At 35.1% G+C, this 24,424-nt stretch overlaps 1 protein-coding gene and 1 pseudogene across 1 annotated transcript; one reads left to right on the top strand and one right to left on the bottom strand.

The window, feature by feature from the left end:
- Nucleotides 1-382: 382 nt before the first annotated feature.
- On the bottom strand, nucleotides 383-1,265 carry LOC124359478. Its single transcript, XM_046812240.1, has 2 exons — nucleotides 826-1,265; nucleotides 383-787 (listed from the first exon to the last, which is right to left on the bottom strand). Exons 1-2 carry the CDS (start codon nucleotides 903-905, stop codon nucleotides 388-390), a joined length of 480 nt encoding a protein of 159 aa, XP_046668196.1. The 5' UTR covers nucleotides 906-1,265; the 3' UTR covers nucleotides 383-387.
- A 4,763-nt stretch (nucleotides 1,266-6,028) lies between these two features.
- LOC124359477 lies at nucleotides 6,029-22,214 on the top strand (annotated as a pseudogene).
- Nucleotides 22,215-24,424: the final 2,210 nt, after the last annotated feature.

Genomic DNA, 24,424 nt, shown 5'->3' with positions numbered 1-24,424 from the left:
TGCTTATTCTTGAAGTCCTTGATCAATTGTTCAAAAGCCTCATTATAACTTTGTTGGGTCGGTTTACCATTGTAATTTTCTTTAGTGACCAAACTGTAAACTGTTGCTCCGCTCTTAAGTGTCTGACATTTTAATTTTGTATCCACAAAGTCAGAGGTTTGAAGTCTTCCGAAACTTTCTCTAAAAACTACAGCAACACCAGCACTCATGTTTCTTTCATGGTCTAAATCGTTAGAGATAGCGTGCGTAAAGCCTATTGTAGGATCGTTTTGGTGTTGTCTTATTATTTTTTTTTATGTCTGCCTCAATTATGTTGATAGAGTAGGGTTTTATGGTTGAAGATTGAGAAGGAAGTTCTATATCAATGTTTAGGTGTTTTTTCTTTTGTCATATTTGAAGGTTTTTTTCCAGGGAATCAATTATCATATAAGATAGTTTCTTTTTTCCTCGATAATTTAGGTGTAGGCCATGTCGAGTGAAATGATCTCTTCCAAGTTCGTCCAAGTCAATGATGTGCACATTGTCCATTCTTACAGCAATTTCCTTGATATAATTATTTGCTATGTTTATATCGTGATATGTTGGATCAATCGGGTTTGTATCATAGCGGTTAGGAATTGTTGTTACATGTACAGTTCTTTCTTTGGTTAAGCTCTGCAAATTCCTCTCTAAGTTAGAGTAGATTTCTTCAGTTGATTTTTTAAGAATGTTATTCGTCCCTGCAATAATGACCATGGGTCGATGAAGAGCTCCTTCAGCTTGTCTGTACACTTGGCAGACTGTAGCCCCGGGCATAACCAGACCACTCACTCTAATCCTACCCCCACTACAGGCACCGATTGTTTCAGGAAGACCCCTTCCATGGCTGTCTGCGTAAAATTCAACATCCATTGTTTTTCGACCATCTTTACTCTTCTTGCCTGTTGATATTGGTTTATTGATTGATGTTTTTTTTTTCTTTTTCTTGCTTTAAATAGTTTTTTTCATTACCAAATTGTGCTACATTTCTTTCTTTTGAGTCGCATTCTGTGATGTTTAAAGTTTCAAACCTGCCACTTAAAGGAATAACAGTGAGATCTTGAGCCTTGTTGTTTAGTTTTTTTTTTTTTAATTTCCTTTCCTCTTTTTCACTTCGTTCCATTTTCTTAGGTTGGTAGCATTTTTATCCATGTTATATCTACAATTTTTATTTATGTTTATGTTGGAATCAGCCGTACAGCTTACAGGAGTATGATCAATGGAGCCCTCTAGTGCTGAATATCCCAGAAGATCATGTGTAGGGGTAGGAGTGGGCATCTGGTACATCATTTCAGCAACTGAGTGTGGTGAAGTTATTGTTATGTAACAGTAGAGCTAACTGAGCCCGCTTGGTTAATATATCACTTTCTTTGATGTCTGGCCAGAAATCTCCTCGGTTATTTTTTATTTCATAAATTGTCCCTTTATTGATACATTGGATGAGTATATCGCCAAATATCAGCATATACGCGTATATACCGCAGTCCACTCCATTGCTTTGTTGTGGTACTGCTACTTTGTTTATAGGTGTAAGTTCCCCCAAGCCCAGGTGTTTAGATATCTTTTTTACCACCTGTTTAGCATGTAATAAGTTATAATCACCAATTGAGTCAAAGTATAAGAATTCATCATGTCCCTTCACATACAGCAAAAGACTCCAGTGAGATCCCCCCACTTGGCCAATGGCAGGTGAGTCACTAATAGGGAAGAAGATGAATGACTTGTTTTGAATTTGAAGAGGCTCCACAATAGTGTTAGTGTCTTCTAAACATTTGATAGCTTGTGTTACCACGGGATTCATCAACAATATTTCCTGTTTAACTATTTTTGACGTAAGCATGTAACTCAATAGAGTCATCTGTTATATACTTTGATTCCATTATTGACATCCAGATTGAGAACCTATTACAAGTATTTGTTTCCATGTTATGAACAGAATGTGAAAGCTGGGTTTGGATTTTGACATTCTGATGTTTAGTCGCCTTGTTTTTAGGTGTAAGTAAATTATTTGTAGGAGTTTCACCGGCTTTCGGTTGTGGAGATGGAAAGTCTGTAGTTTTATTCAGCGCAGGAGAGATAACATGATTTTTTAGATAACCCCTATTACAATGTTTTCTTTGCTTACTTCTCAAATCGTCTTCAATTTCTTTAAATGCTAAGGCGTAGACTTCATTTTTCTGCTTTTTATCCTGAGGGATTTTATGTTTTTGTTCTGTATAACTTGATAGTTCACTTAGTCTAAATGTTCGTTTTTCTTTGGAACCATAAATAATTACATTGAAAATAAATGTGTTTCCTTTTTTTCCACATTTTCAATCACGCCACGGAGCATGTCCCTTTAACTTTGCTATTACCAGATCACCTGGCTGATGTTTTAAGTTTTCCATTTTTAAATCAGGGAAATAACATCCAATATTATATTTGCCAATATAGAAACATTTATATTTTAATGTTAAATAGTATGGTAATAACTGTTTGTATGTAATTTCTCAATGTCTAATAAGGTTTAATCAATGAACCATAGACCATAGATAATTGGTGGGCACAGCAATTAATTGAAGATTGAAGATAGCAGGCAATAGTGGCTGACCTTGAGCTGTTATTGTCTGCCCACTAGCTTTACCTGCCGTTGGACTAGGTAAACAGGTACAGCTGACTGACAATGCAAGCTATACTCTGCTCACCAACTGCCTGTCACTACTAGAGTCATGTCAGTAGGCCACTTCCTGCCAGTTATAATTTGGTTATTATTGTTATTATTTTTTTCCCCCACAAATTACTTTTCAAAACACCAAGTCTAATTAAAATAGTGAGTGATGCTACAAACAGTCAAACTGTGGACTGTCCAAACATCCTTCAAATCATTGTTCAAAGTATGCCCACAACCATGTGGTTTTGTCTCCTAGAAGCATGACTAAAAGAGTAAGTAATTTTTAATGCTTATATTTCCATTTCCAACTAATATAAAATTAAATTTATTATTTGTATGTAATTCAAATACTTATCCAAAACTTTTGTTGCACTTTTAAACTGTTAACAATTTAATAAGACACAACTTAGAGTTAAAAAAAACTGGCACACTTTTTCACACAAGTTGATTTAGAAGCTCATTGTTAGAGCTTTGTTAGAAGCTCTTTTCTTAACATTTTATATATGAATAAAAAAAGGAAAGAAAAAAGAAAGGGATCGGCTTGTCCTTAAAAAAAAAATAAAAAGAAACAAAGAAAAACATATTTATAATTACCGTGCTCTCCGTTATTAGTCATGGCCACCTTTAAAACGAAAGTTTTTTTTAAGATTAATACCTTGCAATCATTCATCAATCCATCAATTGTGATAAACATTTAAAAAATGTAAAAAAATGTGGAGATTCCTTTTTGAAAAAGTCGACCAAACAGCTACATTTTCTAGAAGCGTAACATAGTAACTCATAAAATTATCAAAAACCTTTGGTACTTTATTTGTTAATGTTGGATAAAAATAAGAACTGTAATAACAATCCTATACTTATTTCTTATGTTGGATAAAAATAAGAACTGTAATAACAATCCTATACTTATTTCTTATGAGTTAAACCTGAGCTACATTTTCTAGAAGCGTAACATTGTAACTCATAAAATTATCAAAAACCTTTGGTACTTTATTTACTAACGTTAGATGAAAATAAGTAATGTAATAACAATCCTATACTTATTTCTTATGAGTTAAACCTGAGCTACATTTTCTAGAAGCGTAACATTGTAACTCATAAAATTATTAAAAACCTTTGGTACTTTGTTTGTTAACGTTGGATGAAAATAAGTACTGTAATTAACAATCCTATACTTATTTCTTATGTGTTAAACATGTCTTTTGTAATGTTTTTGTTTGTTTTGTTTTTCTGACAACACTGTTAAGTTACTTGTTCTCAGCAAAATGTGGGATAGCTAATGTTTTCCATTTTGAAACCTGTGAAAATTATTTTCTTTGTCTTTTTTGAGACTAGGTTAGATGTTTATAATATAAATACCATATAACGTTACAAATACGTAACTTTAATAAATTATGAGTTATGAAATGTAAACGATAGACACCAGCCAACCAAGATGTTATATTATAACATTATTGTCCATTGTTGCATGTATTGTAACCTAATATTACATTCTTTAAAGATTGTTAATTCTCTGTACAAACAAACTTTATTCATTTTACAATTTATGTTTTTATATCTATTAGACAAAAACATCCTAATTCTCCTTAAAACTATATACGGACGTTATGTTTTTGAATTTGTGTAAATTTCTTTAATGAGTATGCTTGAAGAGTGTAGTTGTGGAATCCGCATTCAAAATAATTTTAAACCCGTAATTTCAGACAACAGCTGTCAGTTTTATTTCAGTTTACATTTTGAATTACAAGCAGTAATATGAGCAACTGCATGTGGGCATGACTGGCATTACAGCCCCTGACCTGACCAGTCTTCGCGAAGACACGACAGCGCCGGTACCGGTTCTCTTCGGGCGAAATTACAAAAGTGCCGAGTCATGCCCGTCATTTTCAGTTGAAGGTCATCTGAATCATCTTGATGTCTTGGTATACCTGGAAGAATATCGTACCTGTTTTGTCTATAACCAACTCATATTGAAAAATTGCATCATCTTTTTCTATTTACGTATAATAAACTAATAATATACGAGTAATATTACAAGGAGATGGTACTCCACACCACGTCTCAAGTAATAGGGTTCGCTAAGTTTGGATGCAAAACTTCGTCAATAGCACATTTCACACTGGATGTGTCCCACGGACGTATAGACAATCGTACAGGAAATAAATTTTACTTTTTAAAGATAAATTTTATCAGCCAACTGTGTGATAAGTGATCAATAATGCGCAGCAGCAACATCCCATGCATGACATGCACCACAATAGAACTCGTTCTTACGTAGGAATGATAACTTTTAATCCCACCAATAAATTATTTTTCAAGATATCTTACGGATCATTACGCTATATGCCTTACTATATCAGATTTTAAAATGTGATATGGTTGTACTCAGATTGTTTACAAATTTATTTATTCTGTGATTTTCTCGTTGCCATTTCCATTACTTTTTCTCTGGCACTGAACTAAATCCCACGAACTGACATACTTCATCATCAAACTCAATATGTCCGATCGCGAGATAACGTGCAAACGGACATAAATAACATTTTTCCAGCTCCTCGAGTGATAGGTTTCGATAATGCTAAGCATTGATTAATTTATAATATAATCGTGCAACACACTTGAATATATGCATTTCTCGTGTAGTGTTTACAATTTTGTAAAGAATTAGTTCATTCCAGATGTTCCATCTATAACTGGCTAAGCTTTATTAAATCATAGGAAGCGCTGAAAAAATCATTTCCGTCTGTCGGTCTGTCTGTCCTGTTGATATCTTGAGAATTAATTGACCTATAGAATTAAAATTTACCATAAAGCGTCATATCAATATAAACAACAAGTTCGTTAATGGTCCATGTGATTTAGGTGAGCGTTAACAAAAGTTTTTACATTGGTCTTATTGTTAACCATAGTGGCAACGAGAGAATAGCTGAATAAATAAATGTGTATACAAACTAAGTGCGAGCATAAGACATTTGAGAATGTGACAGAGTAACACTTACAGCAATTACATGAGCTCTGAATTACAATTGTGCATGCAAAGTCTGGTTTGTGACACGTGACATGATATACTCATACCTTGTTTATTGATAAAATACAAGTAATACTTTCGTCTAGAGGCAATGGCATTAGAACATATAATTCCCAAATGTCTATTAGCATTATCAAGATAATGATAAAAGTGTTTTGTTTATGAATGAGAATTTGTGTACGGCTGAGATATTTGGTAGTTAAGTATGAATGGAGGCACATAAGGCAACAATCGTACTCGTCATGTGTCACGTGGTCAAGGTCACTTTCGGGATGTTGGTGGGTGTTAGGACGAGTGGAGGGGGTAATTATTGCTACTTATCTCGGTCTCGCGTGACAGGTTGTGTAGTATGCTGGCTCACAGTTCAGTGTGGTCAGACAGCCATCTTGAATACAACGCCGGCTCTGCATTCTAGGAGGTAACAAACACATTACCATCATAGAATCCTGTATTACGATGAGTCAAACATTGACATTACAATATTATGAAAATGTAGGTTTTCGTAGTTTTTAATGTTTAAAGAATACTTAATTGGTTCGCATAGTCATAACATCTAAACCACGCTAAAAGTCTACAATTAATACTATATGAACATTGAGTGCAATAATATTTTAATATTTATAAACATTATTAATCGTAATGTAGAGAATGCATTATCTTCATTGTTGTTCCTTTTTTTTATTTTGACGTAACCCATAACTGTCCAATTATGCGGCGAGTGCCGCTACAGTTTTGAATTCGGCGCGCGTTATTCGTCTGTTGCCGCGAACGCTATAGCCAGCTGCGCCGACCTCTAGCCTTTAGCTCAAACAATAGGAGCCTCCTACCATCCGGAATTCTTCCGGACAGGTTCTGGTAGGATGGTTCCTGCTAGGTTTTCAGGCTGTGTCCGGAGGTTGTGCACACAAGAGTCGTTGTGCAGCTTTCGAGCAGGGTGGACCGGGAGAAGTTAGCGTGGGTGGTCTAGATTTTAGTAGTATTTTGTTAGGGAACCTTTCGGAACTATACCCAAATTATTAGTATTTATTTAGTCATCAAAGCTGGTTAGGTTTTGGAATAGACGGAATCTAGTGGCGGATCCACGGATTATTCCTCTATAAGGTCCCACCTTCCGGTCGCGACGCCACGAGGTCGCAAATATTGGTAGCGCGAGCCGTCCGCCTCGGATTCCCAACACCATTCCTAACCAGCATTAATTTTAATTTCACGCTTTCCGTCCATTTTTTTGAGTTTTTCGAATAGCAGTGGTAATTTCTCAAACAATGGCGTAAAACACCCCAGGGCAGCGACCGACGCCACGAGGGAAGCAGCGACCTTCACCAACAGAATCAGATAACTAAATTAGTTCTAGTCATTTAAAATAAGCTTAAAGTGTAAACCGTTATTACTTGAATTAATTTAAACATTTATTTTATTGTTCTCAGTTTAACTTTAATAAAATTTCATAGTTCAATCTTAATAATTTAATACTTTTTTTGCCCTTTTTATAAAGTATTTCTTAAATATAAATAAATTCTTAAATCGTATTTTTTTAATAACTAATAACAGTAAAGTCTCATTTAAGCTTTAACTAAGCAGAGTTACGACTTGTTTAACCAAGTTCTATAGTTTTCTTTTATACTAGTAACCTGAAGTACACTTTGTATTAGACTGTAACACCATTTATTTTCACTAATTATAGGTGTTATGCAGTATTTTTCTTTGTTGACTTTAATTTACATAACTGTCCATTTATTATTTATTACAGCCACAATTCCTTTTTCAAGTTTTTCATAAGGCTTAAGTCGTTTAAAATTTATTATCACGGAGTTCGTAATTTCCGTCTGTCTGTCTGTTTCAAACAAGAATTTCTCGTTTCGTTTTAAGACAGTTTTAAAATTTAAATTTGTCATTTTTCCTTGTAATTATACTTATAGTTCTAAGCTCGCAATTGTTATAATTATTTTACTTCATATTTTTATCCGAATTAGATCTTATTATTTTTGGAACTGCAGTAATATTTTTCGACACAAGTTTAGTCAGTTTGCCGTGCAAGCACGTAATTGCGTAAGCAGAGTTCCTCAGATCCGGTTTTTGTATCACTCCGTAGATAACGAAGTCTAATTATTTTAATCTACTTTATAGATTTTACTACTACAGTTAAGTACGAATATCTTATAATTTCCGGTCAATGTTTTAAGGTACTACGTAAGTTATCCTTGTAAGTAAACGGTAATTTGTTTTCGTTTTCACTTAAATAAATTGTAAACCGAATGATTTCTTTAAATTATTTTACGACTTAGCCTTATATACGTTTAGATGTTGGTTATATTAGTTAGTGTTAAACACATAATAATAACTGGTGCTTTTGTTTTGTGTAAATTACAGCTTGCGACGATCATTTGTAACTAACCTTGAGTTACGAATACAGGTAAGGTAGCTGGCGACTTTGTTATTTTTGTTATAGCCAATATTTTACTTTCGGTAGATTCTTAACCTTTGTGTTCTAAATTTCACTTCGCTTGGAAATATGTTTGATGTTGGATACGAGCATTTGTTCAGGTACTTAAACAGTTGTTACAATAATTATAAGTCTAACAATGAAATTTGAATATAATAACTTTTATTTATTCAAAAGAGATATACAAGCTAATTTACAGAGTAAATTTTATAAAAATTAAACTACTTAAACTTTTTTAACATCAATATAAAACTAATTTATAATTTATTAAAGTAACTACCTGATTTTTTTCCTCCCAGTAGGTGTTGGTTTGCTGTATTTTTCTCAAAGCTAGGTCAGCCCAAGTTGTTTGAAATAATTGTTTTTTACTGTTATTGTTTTCAGACTCCTCTAGTCTAATAATTACAAAAGTGAACATATTGGTACCAGTTTCCCTTGTATAGCTTATTGTGTTCTTATTTTCGCTCTCTTTAAATATGTATAAACCAGACAATATCCCCAAAACTGTAGCGTGGATTAAAGAGTTAAAAGCAACTCAGGCCCGGGATCAATGCTCTCTATTGGGCATCACACCAGCAGGTACACTTGAGGGAATGAGAGTTCAGCTTCGTGCTTATATTAAAGAAAAATATAAATTAGGTGAAATCGACTCAGACGAAAATATTAATGAATCCAAATTAGAAACTACAGCAGCCTCGACTGATGTTACACCAACAGTCACACAACAATCTGAGGTACAGTCCAACATAACATACACACCTTCACAAACAATAATAGATCCGAATATACAAAATTTGATAGTGGCTATGCAACAACTTACACAAACGACAGTTGAACGCACTACAGAAGTAGTGTCTTCACAGATTGCCGAGTTATTCTCAAGCCATAATAGAGATAGTGATGCGACATTTCCTTCTGTTGTTCGCGAAATGATTAGAGCCCTGCCTATGACTTCAGGTTCGTCCCTCCCAGACCTCGTACAATTTGTAATTAAAGCTACAGAAATATTCAACTTGAACCTTGTAAGTGACAAACTATTTATTACGAATACTATTCCACGGACTGAGGGTAGACTTCGTGGTATATGGTTAAATGCTATCACGTCTAATCTTAGTTGGCTCTCACTGGTCCAGACAATACGTACTTCACTCTTAACTGATAGAACACTGAGGGAAGCTCAGAATCAGTTTTTGTACCGCCAGCAAACTAACTCAGAGTCCTTAGCTGACTATGTACACAACATTAGTGCCATTTTTACATTTTTAAACCCTACAGTAGATAATGCAGTTGTCTTTACTACTATTATGGCAGGTCTCAATCCCTCCACTAGAGCCTGCTTATCAGGACTTATAAAACCACACTGCATTAATGATCTTTTAAAATTGGCCCCCACAGTAGATGACTTACGTCTTACATATTACGACACTCCACAAACAACCAACGTATCCCCACCTACATCCCTTCATAGTTCCATACCATATAATCAAAGTTTTCAACAAAACAACAGATTGTTTTACAACCGAAGCAGTGGCCACTCTAACCATACTAACGGTCAACACCACTACCAAAATCACCGGTCACGTAACTTTAATCAATATAAACCTCAAAATAGTCGTAATGGCGGTCATTCACACTTGGAATCAGGGAATAACCATTCAGGCCAATATAGTACACCAAAAAACAACACAAGTCAGCGTAACTACCAAAACGGTCAGCAGAATAGGCAAGCTAATTATTCTGGTCAGTCCAATTCCAGGCCGAAACATTTAAACTTCCCAGGGAGGCATTTTTAGACAGGGAAATTGTCTCCCCTAAACCGAAGGTGAATCGCCCTGTCCGCTCTATGGCACCTTCCTTGCCCAAAGTAGATCCCCTTACTATCTGGCTATCCATAAAAGAAATCAAACTTGAAGCACTAATTGATACAGGCTCCACATACTCAATAATATCTGGGTCAGTCTTTAAGGATCTACAGAAAGGTAAAGGGTTTTACGTCAACTCACTTAACACCAGAACTCAAGCCATGACAGCGAATGGTACTTACATGAATTTCCAAAAACAGATTAAATTGCATTTTAAAATTTTACACCTTTCCTGGACTTTTCCTTTCTTTGTATCAGATAGCCTACCGGTGGCAGTTGTTTTGGGTTTGGACTTTGTAGATCACAGTAAAATGGTGATCAATGCGGCTCAGCGTAAAATAACTTTTTCCTTTGACACAACCTTAATTATTAATCAATTCCAGGATCAGTCAGCTCAACCCAACATAGAATCAACTCATACAGCACCAACATTAGGAGAAAACTTGAACACAAAACAAAAACACATTTTAAAAAACCTATTGCAGCAGTACCCGGATACCATAACACCATGCCTTGGCAAAACCAACTTAATATCTTATACCATCCGTATAACAACTAATAAGATTGTCCGCTCAAAACCTTTTCATTATGCTCCTCCCAAACTGAAAGAGCTAAACAGCCATATTAAAGACCTGTTGAGTAAGGGTATTATTCGTCCTAGTGACTCTCCATATTCAAGTCCGGCGTTTTTAGTCCCGAAAAAGAATGGTAAAAGTCGCATGGTGGTAGACTACCGTCTCATAAATAAGATGGTTGAGCTGGAGAACACTCCCATGCCAACGGTGGAGTCAGCATTCCAGTATTTAGGGAAGGCTTCTCATTTTTCCCACCTGGACCTTGTAAGCGCTTATAATCAAATTCCTCTTGATGAGAATTCCAAAAAATATACGGCTTTTGTCACAAGCACAGGTTGTTACGAGTATAACTATCTGCCCTTCGGCTTAGCTTCCGGTGGCATGGTTTTGGCAAATCTACTTGACAAAGTCTTTGGAGATATAAAATTCAAATTCCTTTTTGTTTATTTCGATGACCTAGTTGTCTTCAGTAACAGTTTCAACGAGCATGTACAGCATCTTAAAATAGTTTTAGACAGGCTTAGAGATGCTGGTCTGACGGTTAGTCCTGAAAAAATTGTTGTGGCATCTCCTAGAATCGAATTCCTGGGTCACATATTTCATAATGGTAAAATCAGTCTAAATCCTGACAGAAGTAAACCTATCGACTCCTACCCAACACCTAAGAATTTAAAACAACTTTCTAGGTTTCTGGGAATGTGCTCATATTACTCGAGATTCATTAAAGGCTTTTCTCAGATTTCGGAACCTTTAAATTCTTTAAAAAGAAAGGGCGTTCCATACATATGGGGACCTTCTCAGGAGGAGGCATTCAAAACCCTTAAAGCAATTTTAGTATCTTCACCTGTTTTGAGGCTACCCGACTTTGAAAAGCCCTTCACGTTGCAGACCGATGCCTCTGGCACGGCTGTGGGTGCGGTCTTGTCCCAGGAAACTTTGGATGGCAGCCTAGCACCTGTTGCTTACGCCAGTCGTGCCCTGAACCTCCATGAAAAGAACTACTCAACCTTTGAACTGGAGGCTCTCGCTGTTGTGTTTGCTTTGGAAAAGTTCAGAACTTACTTAGAGCATAGAGAATTTTCTCTTTTTGTGGATAATAGTGCTCTTTCCTGGTTGCTGAACCACCCCAGGCAAATTGGAAAAATAGCACGATGGATTGCCTTAATAAACACATTTAAATTTCAAGTCAGTCACATTAAGGGCAAAGAGAACGTTGTTGCAGACTGCCTCTCTCGTTTGTACGAGGAAGACTCCACAACCCCCCAACAAGATGACACAAGTTCAACACCTTCAACAAACAAACCTAAAAATCCTACCTCAAAATGTTTAGTTCTTTTCTCTCTACCAGAAGCCTTCCAAGACATAAGAGAACATCAAGCCCTAGACCCAGAATTAAAAAATATAATTAAGTCAATTAAGTCTGGACAACACCCTCCAAACTATGAAATAATTGATAATGTCTTAGTCTATAAAACCCCTTCCCAGAGCAGACCGCGTGTTGTTGTTCCCAAAAAACTACACCACATGCTATTTGCCATGTATCACACGTCCCCAGTTGGAGCACATTTGGGAATCTCCAAAACACTAAATCGGTTAAAAAGAATATTTTACAGTTCTGATCTTACTACAACAATAACTAACATGGTTAAATCATGCTTGCAGTGCCAGCGCTGTAAGCAAGCCCCAAACACAAAATATGGTTATCTATCGTCTGATCTAGCTCAAAGACCTTTTGAAAAGATCATGATTGACTATGTTGGTCCTCTCCCTAGAACAAAACGTGGTCACCAGTGGCTACTAACCATTGTAGACGCGTTTAGCAAATTTTCTGTCATGATCCCAACTAAGAATTCAACAGCTTTAACTACAGTAAATGCCCTTAAAAGAGGCCTATTTTCCTACTTTGGGTTTCCCCAGTCTATTGTCTCCGATTCTGGCAGTTGTTTCAAATCTCATCAGTTCAAAAACATGTGCGATGAGCTTGGGATTAAACATATTAGGACTTCTCCTTATTACCCGAAAAGTTCGCACGCTGAACGTGTGAACAAAAATATCGGAGTTGCCTTGCGAATTTTCCACCACAAAGACAATACTCAGTGGGATGAAAACCTACATTATTTTCAAACCGCCTTTAATTCTTCTAAGCACGAGAGCACTGGCACATCACCCTCTGAAATATTTTTGGGATACACTATCCGCACTCCTTTGGAAAATAAATGGAATCTTGACCAACTTCTAGAACCTAATTCTGAACCAAGAAACATGGAACAGAGATGGAGTAAAGCTCTAGACAATCTGATCCGTGCTAAGGATAAAGTATCCAAACAGTATAATAAAGGTCGAGCACAGGTTCCCTTTAGAGTGGGTGATACAGTTATGTATCGACTATTTAACCTGAGTAATGCACCCAAACACATCTCAGCCAAGTTGCAGCCTATGTGGTCTAAACCTTTGGAAATTGAGACCTTTACTTCCCCTGTAACAGTTGCCTTGCGTGACCCAAAAACCAAGAAATTTGTGAGGTCAGCACATGTATCCCATATTAAAAAGTGCATTCTCCCAACTCCACGACAATGATCTGCCACTAGATATTTCCTCTATTCCGAAAAAGCCATTGTGATATTAGGTTTAATTTGAGTTTATTTTCATTCTTCTTTCATTTTACACCTTACAAATAACATTTCCTTTTCTTTTTCTACTCTTCTTTGGGACCCTGCATTGGTGGCTCTGCCTGACGCTGAGGTGGATTTGGCTAAGGAGTTCACCTGCGTGTGCTCTCCTCTTGCTACCTGGTGTTGGGTTTGGCAATTCTGATGTTTGGTCCAAACTGTCTACTATACACTTACACGGGGATGGGTGGTTATGAGATCTGCCGTTTAGATTTTGTTTGTTTGAAGTATTTACAGCTTCCATGATTTAGCATTTATTTATATATTTTTTCTGTAATCAATATTGGGAGCAGCGACAGTCTCATTGCCTCCTATGCGCAACCCCAAACACACTTCATTAACACATCTTTAACTATCTCTATCCTATTAATTAATTATTTTTTTTGTTAAGTTATAACTTAAGGCATTTAGGGATAGAGAATAATTTGCATCGATAAATGCTTTAGAACCGACATTATTGAGCATTTCCCTTATAGTCGACTTTTCAACAAAGTATTCTCCTATATTCAACTAGGCTAAAGCTATAGCGAAGCACTCACGCCAGTTAGTCAATCGTTATTTATTGCTATAAATGTTTATCTCTGTGTAATTTAGTGTTCGTGTATGGTTTTTCGTGATAGATATTACTTTGTATTTTCGAGCATGCGTGTTACGACCTTATAATGGTCAGTTATATGTATATTTATTTGTATGTGTTAGTTATACAGAGTGGTTATCCTATCCACATATTAATGGTTTTTACCAATCATTTCCTGGCCTACTAACTCTGAGCCAACAGGAGTTTTTTTTTTCTTTTGAGTTATTGTTTGTTGGCCCATTCCTTCTCGATCTGAAAACTCCATTTAGGGAATACTACTCGCCATATGTCACCAAACAATCTTGAAAAACTAATAGGGTAGATAAGTTTAAAGAACTTGTTAGCAGACCAATTCTCCTCTTTCCTTGCCTTTTATGACTGTAGTCACTAGGAGACCTCATCATTTAGATTTGGATTTATTGTTCCAATGGCCATTTCATCTTTTCACCACCTTTCCTGTATTTCAAATATTGAAAGAATATGAACAAACAATTAATTGTATATGTTCTTCCAGAGAGGTCATGGGGACCTTTCACTCCCTCTCATTCTGCGTCCGGTAGATTGGCTTGTTGGCAGCAGGCTGGTCTCCCGCTGCGGGAGGGGGGGACGGAAGTAAGGGGAACAGGACTAGGATTATGGCCAGCTACGATGGAAGAAATATTCTATGATTTACACAAGACTAAATTTTCCTTAACTTCTCCTTTCCTACTTGGCCTATTTTTGGAGGGAAATCTGAGTCTGATGATGGGGCTGAATGAAGGTTGTGATTCTCAGTCAAACACGGTTTCCAGAATACTGATTCCTTTTACCTAGACTATCTTCTATAATTTAATTAAACTTTTTAAAGAAGCCCAACCTTAACCTTGGAAGAGTTAGAAGTATTTAGCAGGTATGTGACATATTGGTGATAGATAGATCTTAGTTGCTTTCCTCTTATGGGTTGAAGTTGTCTGTGGTTGAGGACTGGAGCTGTTCAGCGAGAATGGGCGCGGTTTCTGCACCGCCTTTCTGCATGGTAGTGTTATTTGAATATTTTAGTAAACTCTGCGTTCTAGTTTAAGATTTTTGGCTCAATTTAACTTTAACTGGTTCACTTCCAAATAACTTTCCTATCACCCTTTCTACCACTCTTAATGGCTAAGCCTTCGAACTCCTCGGAGAAGGAGGGGAGGATGCGGCGAGTGCCGCTACAGTTTTGAATTTGGCGCGCGTTATTCGTCTGTTGCCGCGAACGCTATAGCCAGCTGCGCCGACCTCTAGCCTTTAGCTCAAACAATAGGAGCCTCCTACCATCCGGAATTCTTCCGGACAGGTTCTGGTAGGATGGTTCCTGCTAGGTTTTCAGGCTGTGTCCGGAGGTTGTGCACACAAGAGTCGTTGTGCAGCTTTCGAGCAGGGTGGACCGGGAGAAGTTAGCGTGGGTGGTCTAGATTTTAGTAGTATTTTGTTAGGGAACCTTTCGGAACTATACCCAAATTATTAGTATTCATTTAGTCATCAAAGCTGGTTAGGTTTTGGAATAGACGGAATCTAGTGGCGGATCCACGGATTATTCCTCTATAAGGTCCCACCTTCCGGTCGCGACGCCACGAGGTCGCAACTATAAGACTTTAATCTATTAAATAAAAATCTTGTATTGATTATTATTAAATGATAAATTCTAATAAGTGCTAATGACAAAATTCAGACAAACAAAATCCAATAAATCCTGTGTTAATCATGCTTGTTATATTTGTTGATTCTTGTAATAATGTGTTTATGATTTCGTGTCGTAATTTCTCAAAATAACTACTGAGTGAATGTTTTATCTGTATTACAATAACTTTAAATGTAACTTAAACTTAATAGCCACCAAATCTGATAGAGTAACATTAAAGATCTTTAGTTTGCACTATTCTTCTTCTTTTTATAATACCTTTAAAATAAGGTGTCACTTGCTAGGGATCTCTATTAAATAATTTTGACTTACCCCCAAAATACCCCATTGGGGGGCAAAAGTCAAAAACATTCATACATAAAAAATTCCTCGGTTGGTCATATAAATATCCCCTAAAAAAATGACTCCATCTCTATTCATAAGAAAGTTAAGGGGAGGCGGACTTTATATAAATATCCCCTAAAATAAATGACTCCATCTCTATTCATAAAAAAGTTAAGGGGAGGCGGACTTTATTTAAGACAACCTGTAGTATATATATATATATATATATATATATATATATATATATATATATATATATATATATATTAACTACATACGTACCTACTGTAATGCTTTAATTGTTATGGATTGACTTTTTTGTATCTGTTAAATTCATTTAGTGTGCAATTGTAAGATTTTCAATAGTATATAATTATGTCTGTATGAATTATAATAAGATCAGATTACAAAGATTATTTCCTCCTAGGTCAATATTTTGGTTCTACATGGATAGCACATACTCAAAATCTGTTATTGAACTCTTGATAAGAAAATATATTTACAATTATAATGTAACATCCGGAAACAATGCCCACACACCATACAAAAGGCCAGATAATAACCTGCCACAAACACCAAGAACAGCCAATAAGAGAATGGCTGTTGGCGACTGTTGGGTGTTCTACCATTAAACGCGTAGCCTATATCCGTTCCTGCATGTGACAATGTGAATAATACAATCACATAAAATATAAATTTATTGACCACTTAAAATTCATACATAAAGTTTACATTGAAATATTTGATTGTAATTACAATCTATATATATGTATATATATATGTGTGTGTGTGTATATATATATATATATATATATATATATATATATGTGTGTGTGTGTGTGTGTGTGTGTATATATAAATGAATTTTTGTGTGTTTGTCCTTTATGGAATCGTAAACTATTTGACCGATCATTACGAAAATTTGTATGTATATGTATTTTTCCACGAAGAAGGTTTCTATGCTACGTCTATTGATGTAACTCGCCTCCAGGTGGCGTTGCCAAAGATAACAGTTTTCAAAGCGCCTGCACATTATAAACTGCAATTACGAGACAGTTACGAATATTTAATAGCCAAACACTATTTGAAGGCGCTAAGTTATGATGTATATTTGTCTTGAAAATAAATTTCTGGATGAACTTATAGCTTGAGTGTTAGACCACTTTATAATAAAACACATGTACGTGTACAATGGCTATAAACATATATAGATTTTCTTGATCGTGGCAAAAAAGCAAACTCTACATCGGCGTTGGAAATATAATTTACTTGAGCCAGAAGTGCAGATACACGGGTAACGCTTACGAAAAGCGTGCGAAGCCGCGGGAAACAGCTAGTGTAATATAATAATTACAATATACAATAATATTAAAACTAAATCAATCATTAATTATGCAATACACGCATTTCTTTTCCTGTTATATTCCTGCAAAATGTACTAAACATTTATTAAATATATAAACATAAATTTACAAATCACGAGTAGTCAAAATAAAATGGTTTTGGCCTCGTTATGGATACAAATATTTTCCAATTTGGACCCTTAACAGTTGTTATCAATATTCGATGATTTATATAACATTTTTAGGCAGGTTCATGAATAATTTAGGACTAAATAAATAAATAGCTGAAACCTAGACGAAGCCTGATGCAAATGGAGAACGTCCTTTGTGACCATTTCCAGGAGAAACTAGACCATCTTCATAGAGCATATAAAGCAGCGTTAGAATGGATTTTTAAAGATAGAACTATGTCCCTTAGTTCCTGTTTCATTTATTGCAAGGCAGTACGAAGCTATGATCTGATAAAAAGTGGATCCATAATTAATAAGACTGGTCACATTCAAAACAACTCTCAGTATTATTTTCACATAAAAAACGCAAGGTTAAAATGGTAGTTGAATACACCATACGAAAATTTAAATGCAACATCAATCTGAAACACTTTGCGGCGAATTCATCATGAGAATACAACAGAAAAATTGTGAAATATTTAACTCCCTTCATATTTTACATTAAACATATAAGCTTTATGTCCCACACAACGTCGAAACATAACTAATAGAAACCACTTGTGGAATATTTCGGCTTCAGTGTGGAGATCTATCTTCAGTTAACAGATGCCAATAATACATGTCCAATCAACCAATCAGTATTACAGCATGCCAGCTTTTGGACAATTGCATGCTACCTTCTTTTTAGAGTTATATAGTATACATTGTCCTTGATTATTTTTGAAGTTTTATGGATAATGTTATTGAATTTTTGTAAGAACTTGTGTTGTCGAATTATGTTTTATTTTTTGTGTTCAACTATTTTGCTGTGTGTCCTTAGTAAAGATAGGCTAAATGCAAAATTTAAGTCCATTTCTCAATTTATTTTCTAGATTTCTCTCTGAGTTGGGGGCTTCAATAATGCTCAGCCAAATCTCATGGAAAAACATGCAGCAAAATTAAACTCGTCCTTTTTTATTATAAATGATATTATTATATTATGTACAAAATGTCAAGCCCATTGCTCAATTAGTTTTAAAGTCGTTCTGCGGAAAACAGACATTCAATTAAAAACTTTTGTAAACCGTTTAATAAACAACTAGTTTATATCTAGCATAGTTTTAAGTATAAGAGTATATTATATTACGGATTATTTGTAAGATTAATAAATATTTAGTGGATTCAATATTCGGCAAATTTTTTATTTATGCAAATCCTTAACAGTATCATAAAAATCTTTTTATTTCATTAAAGAAATCCACCCAACCTAACATCGACTGCATCAACAAATGGGTTCAAAAAATTTCAAGTTTGTAATTTTACTGTTGTTTAAATAAATAAACATATGTTAGCATTTACTGTGTGTTTCAGAATGTTCCTGGAAGTCGTTGTGGCATTACTAGCCATTGCGGGCTCATTGTACTTCTATCTCACGAGACATTTTAACTACTGGAAGAAAAAAGGAATAGTTTACATTCAACCAAAATTTCCGTTTGGAACTGTGCAAGACCAATTCCTAGGAAAAACAGATGCGGGATCAGCTGGTCAAAAAATTTATAATGAGTACAGGAAAGAACGAGGATTAAAGTATGTCGGCGGGTTTATGTTCCAGCAACCAAGTCTTCTAGTTTTCGATTTAGATATATGCAAGCAGATCCTAACTAAGGATTTTCACCATTTCGTAGCGCGAGATCTCTCGCCCACCACTCACGAATACATATCAAAACATCTTTTTTCATTGGAGGGACATGAGTGGAAAGACATGAGGACAAAGCTAACTCCAACATTCACATCGGGGAAGATGAAGAACATGTTTCAGCTGATGGGAAGATGTGCGGACCAGCTTCAGGATCACATCGACAGAGTAGTCTTGCAGAAAGGAGAGTTCGAGGTGAAGGATCTGATAGCCAGATTCACTACCGATATCATCGCTACTTGTGCCTTTGGACTGGAGGTCAACTCCATCGAGAATCGAGACGATGAGTTCTACAGAGTGGGCCAATTGATATTTGTTCCAAAACGTTCAACCATTCCAAAGGTATTCCTTTTCAGAAACTTTCCCTTGACCGCAAAGCTTTTGAACATCACATTTTTTTCATCCCAAGGTCTCGGAAACTCTTTCATCGATTATAAAAGAGACTATACGGTATCGCAAAGAGAACAATGTGACAAGAAATGATTTTGTGGATTTACTCTTGAAAGTAAAAGAAAACCAATCACTAGAAGATGATGAGGAGAAACATGCAGTAGAGCAAAAGGGTGCTTGTAAACTTACAAATCTCTTGAAGACAGGGACGCAGGACAATAAAGACCAAGTTAAAGATCGTAAGTAGTTTTTATTTCTAATTCAATACCAATAAATTTTAATGTGTAATATTAGCAAGTTTCTTTATTTTAGTTTTTAAGTCAGGAAACAAATTTTTGCAAACAAAAGTTTGGCTTTGTATTATAAACTTATTCAAATTACACAGAACTGACACTGGAAGAGATGACGGCACAAGCATTCGTGTTCTTCGCAGCAGGGTTTGAGACTGCGGCTTCTACCACCAGCTTCTGTCTGTACGAGCTGGCCAAGAGTCCGTCAGTACAGGAGAGACTGCGGCAAGAGATAGACGAGGTGTTGGCCAACTACGACAACAAGATAACCTACCAGGCGCTACAAGATATGACTTACATGGACCAGGTCATAAATGGTACGTAGTCATACTTCCATTTTATATTATTTTAAAATTACGCTCCTTGTTTTACCCGGTGTACATATCTGTTTGTAGTTGGCGTTTAAGGAATATTTACCACAACAATATTTGCGCAATAAGGATGGCGTTAGTATTTGATGTGTACTATATCAGGAACTTCAGAAATACGTCATAGATTGTTTTACGCAAACAATATTGTGGGATATATTGGTATCTTTTTGACTATTTCATCATTACAAAATTGCTATTCTGACTCTTTTTTTTAACTGTTAAATTATTAACTTATTTCTTGACCTTCTGTTTATTTCAGAGACATTAAGAATGTACGCCTCCTTGCCTTTCCTGACTAGAGTCTGTACGGAGAAATATCAAGTACCCGGAACTGATTTGGTGATTGATGAGGGGGTCCGGGTGAACATTCCCATGTATTCTATTCACCACGACCCCGACATCTACCCGGACCCTTACAAGTTCGATCCTGACCGCTTCTCCGAGGAATCTTCTAGAGGAAGACATCATTATGCCTTCCTTCCTTTCGGCGAGGGTCCGAGAATATGTATAGGTAACTAGTTTAGTTCTATTATGTTTTTATTTTTATCATACGAAATAGTAAAGATCCTTCGTTCCTACGCTACTATGTTAACAGTTATGGACAGTTTAGTTGGTGTTACAAAAATTCTATAAGATCCATCTCAGAACACAATACCAACAAATATTCATAGAAAGATTTTGGATATTTCCAAAATAATCGTATCGTCAATCCGAAAGCTTTATGGTTACAAACTAATATATAAAAGCTATTGCCACATTAAAGTGTTACTAAAACTATATTCATATAAATAGTATCCACAACTACAATTTAAACGTCCACATCATATTATTTATATTATTTCAATGCGCTATAAGAAGCTCTGTAATTTTATTTAAATGTAAGATTTGAAAAATTTAAATAGAGAGACTAAGTGCCTTTGTTACACCCGTAGGGTTTACTTCTGGATTGCTTATATCTTCCAATTAACCTGTATGGATGGAGCAAAAACCGATATATCACACATAAATATGGACAAACCCATGACATCCAATAGCGGCACATCACTTACAGAAAATTACGAGATATTGAGATAAATTATGAATCGATGTATATGTCTAGTCTGTTGCCGAGGATGATTATTGAAGAGGGTGGAGCATCCTTGGCGTTAAATTCTGTTACTATTTGAAACATAAGAAAGTAACCCCATCCCTCATACACACTTTGCCAGGAAGAGGACGTAGTAGAGCTAGTAACCCATTCTTCCAAGGTGTCCTAACTGAGATTAGGTCCAACCTTGTTTAATATCGCTGAATCTCATTTCATTGCATTAGTTATCATAAGACTGCATTATTAGTTTAGGACTGGTATGTCAATTTTTCACAAATTTCTACCTAAACAGGTAACTATAATTTAACATTCACGAAATAGAAGAATATATATTTAAGGAGTGGCATTTGCTTGTAATTGCAGGCTAAACCGCGCAAAATATGAAGGAGGATTCGTTTAGTAAGAATCTATATTATTTATAGACAAAAATCACAGTGATTATAAGCTAATGCAGAATAATTTACGTTTAGATGCTGTAAAGTTATCTGTTTATAGGAATGAGGTTTGGTAAGCTCCAAGTGAAGATCGGTCTGGCCGCCATCTTATCCAGGTATGAGCTTTCTCCAGCTCCGGATACTCCCTTGAAACTGGAAATCAACCCTTTCATAGTATTTACCACCGCCATGCATCCCTACAGACTCCGGATAACTAGAAGAACAGATGTGTGAATTAAATTTTAAGATACTAGTAGGTTATAGACTTTATAATATAAAGAGCTGTGATACTATGACAAAACTATAAAGTTAGCCGCAGTAATCTACACACCGTCGCCTCAAAAAAGGCACTGTGCTGTACATTTTACTACCTTATCACAAACTTATGTTCTTGAAGAATGACACAAACACAAAGGAACTGCTATTTTGGAAAATGCTTCTGGTGGAATTTGCAAAGAAGCAGATATTGCATAATGCCTAAAATAGACACAAGTTTTCGTATATGTAAAGTCGATGTAAATAATATAATTGATTTCAGAATGTCGATGTTTGTATTAATTCTATATAGCTGTAAAATAATTTGATTGATTTAATTTTTGTATTTTAACTTTTTTGGTATGTATGTACCGGTCAGTAAAAAAACTTCCAAATCTCTTTGTATTCTCCATCTACTCAGTTACCCACATTATCACATTAAATATAATTATTTTATAACACAACTGTATTTTCTTTTTGTAAAATAATTAGCATAAATATTAAAATAAAATAAAAAATATCAGTGAAAATAAATATCCAAATAACAATAACGAATTGTAGTCATATGAATGTAGTATTTTGTTTTATTGCAAATGTATGCTCTAATGTAGTTCATAACCTGCCTTGAGGCCATTGAAAATCGTGTTCAGAAAATGTGAACGTGGAAACGGTCTCTTACATACTTTTATGTAAATACACTTAATACAGTTTTTTAATTTTCAGCGATTTTCTCTACACGTTTAAAGAGCGCTAAAATTACCTTCATAACGGCCTTAGTCGGATGGCAAAGTATTTGTAGCCATCTGTAAGGTTCGAGCTGGTCGTAGGAAAAGTTCACATTTCCACCTCATAGGTGCCTCATTACGTAAAAGCCACATGAGTTGTATCATAAAAGAGTCTTATCACTGAAGACTGGTGATCGCTAAAATAAATTATAAAATTGCCATTCTCATAACACCATTCTTGTCTCTTCAACAATCGACTCAACTCCAGTAAGGACCTGATTTTGTGCCCTTATTCATACTCAGATTTTCTTTTGCTCCTCTGTGGTCATTGAAGGTTGTTGACAGAAGTACATACCTTGGCTTATGCGCCCGGTTGATGAGTTCCTCCTTCACAATAATCCCTGTACCACAAATTGAATAAATTCTTCATTTTGGTTCTCAACCCTTTCCACTAAATTCAGAAGATGGTACCTCAAAACATGAAACTTCATCGCACCTTTCTATCTTGATGTATAATACTCCTCAAGATATCTTTGACAACTATTTAAATCTAAAAGTTGGTCCCCACTAATATCAAGTATCTCATCATTACTGAATCGGGATGTACGAGTATTTAGTGTATACTGTACAATATATAGACATGCATATTTCAATATAGTAATACATTTTAGTAGCTGTTTGTAAAAATTGTATTTTTATACTCTTTTAGAACTCAGTTAGACAAGCTCTTACCTTTCAACAACCTGCATTAAATTCACCACACAAATAAAAATATCATTACTTTATGAAAAATATAAGTAAAGACTGAGCTAAGTGCAAAAACTTTACTTTTGAAGAAAACTATAAAAACTGTATATTTACCCTCCTATATTCAATTTATTGCAATTTATTACACTTTTACTTGCTTGGGAGAATGATTACTAACGTATTTAATGTGGTTCATACTTTAAAAAATGTGCTGTTGCTTACCATGATAGGAATTACAAATTTTTGAAGATCCAATTTCCAACAAAGGGCATTATGGGTCCCTGTGGCATTATTTTAAAACTGGAGTAAGTGTCGTATATATTTGTATAAAATGTGGTTTAAGGTTAAAGTAATCAAACAAAAGTGGGGAAAAAGTAATTAAATAATATAACAATACGCTATATTTTGTTTTCGCTTTTTTATTTATCTAAAGTATGTTTTACAATATTTTAAATTAAAATATAATAAAAGTATAACTAAGCAATATGAAGACTCTATACACACTTTATTTTCTTATTGAGGTAGGAAATTGTCACGGTGAGTTCTCCTTTCGTCTCCCTCTAATCCGCTTTTTTCGACCTGTGGAATATCTTTTTTTTCTCTAGATTCCTTTCATAACACTTTATCTTAATTTAGAGACTCATATTCACCGAACCTTAACATAAACTAATTTTTTACGGTTATTTAACATGAATTATTTGCCGTACCTTTATCCACAGAACTTTCTATATTTCCAAATTGTTTAGTTTTCAAACATACTACTGCAGCTTCCTTAAATTCATTCTTATGTTTCTATAAGAGTCGTGTTAAACTGTTTATTATCACAGGCACGGACTATAACTCCACAACGCCTAACGAAATTTCACACTTAACTTCTCTATTTTTTTTCTCCACTATAATAGTGAAGTAACGATCTCATGATAAATGAGAAGTACCATTTTTTTATTTGTTCTAATTACCCATTGCATTACAAAATCAATAAAAAGAGAAACATAAAATACTGATTATTATCTCCCTTGTGTACATAATAGCTATAACATGATAACCGTCGGAATTATTACATCCGAGAATGAGTTAACTTGAAAATACATGTAAAAGTTTAATAGACATGTTGCACACATCTTTCGGTTGGTATAA

This window comes from Homalodisca vitripennis, chromosome 4 (assembly GCF_021130785.1).
Source record: "Homalodisca vitripennis isolate AUS2020 chromosome 4, UT_GWSS_2.1, whole genome shotgun sequence".
NCBI classification, from domain to species: Eukaryota; Metazoa; Arthropoda; class Insecta; order Hemiptera; family Cicadellidae; genus Homalodisca; species Homalodisca vitripennis.
The sequence above is the reverse complement of the archived record's forward strand: the minus strand, read 5'-3'. Positions and strand labels throughout refer to the sequence as shown.

Coding starts and splice junctions, on each gene's coding strand:
- LOC124359478 (XM_046812240.1), bottom strand. CDS start 905: ATGGTCGAAAAACAATGGATGTTGAATTTTACGCAGACAGCCATGGAA. Junction 788..825: donor AAACAATCGGTGCCTGTAGT/GGGGGTAGGATT, acceptor GGTTATGCCCGG/GGCTACAGTCTGCCAAGTGT.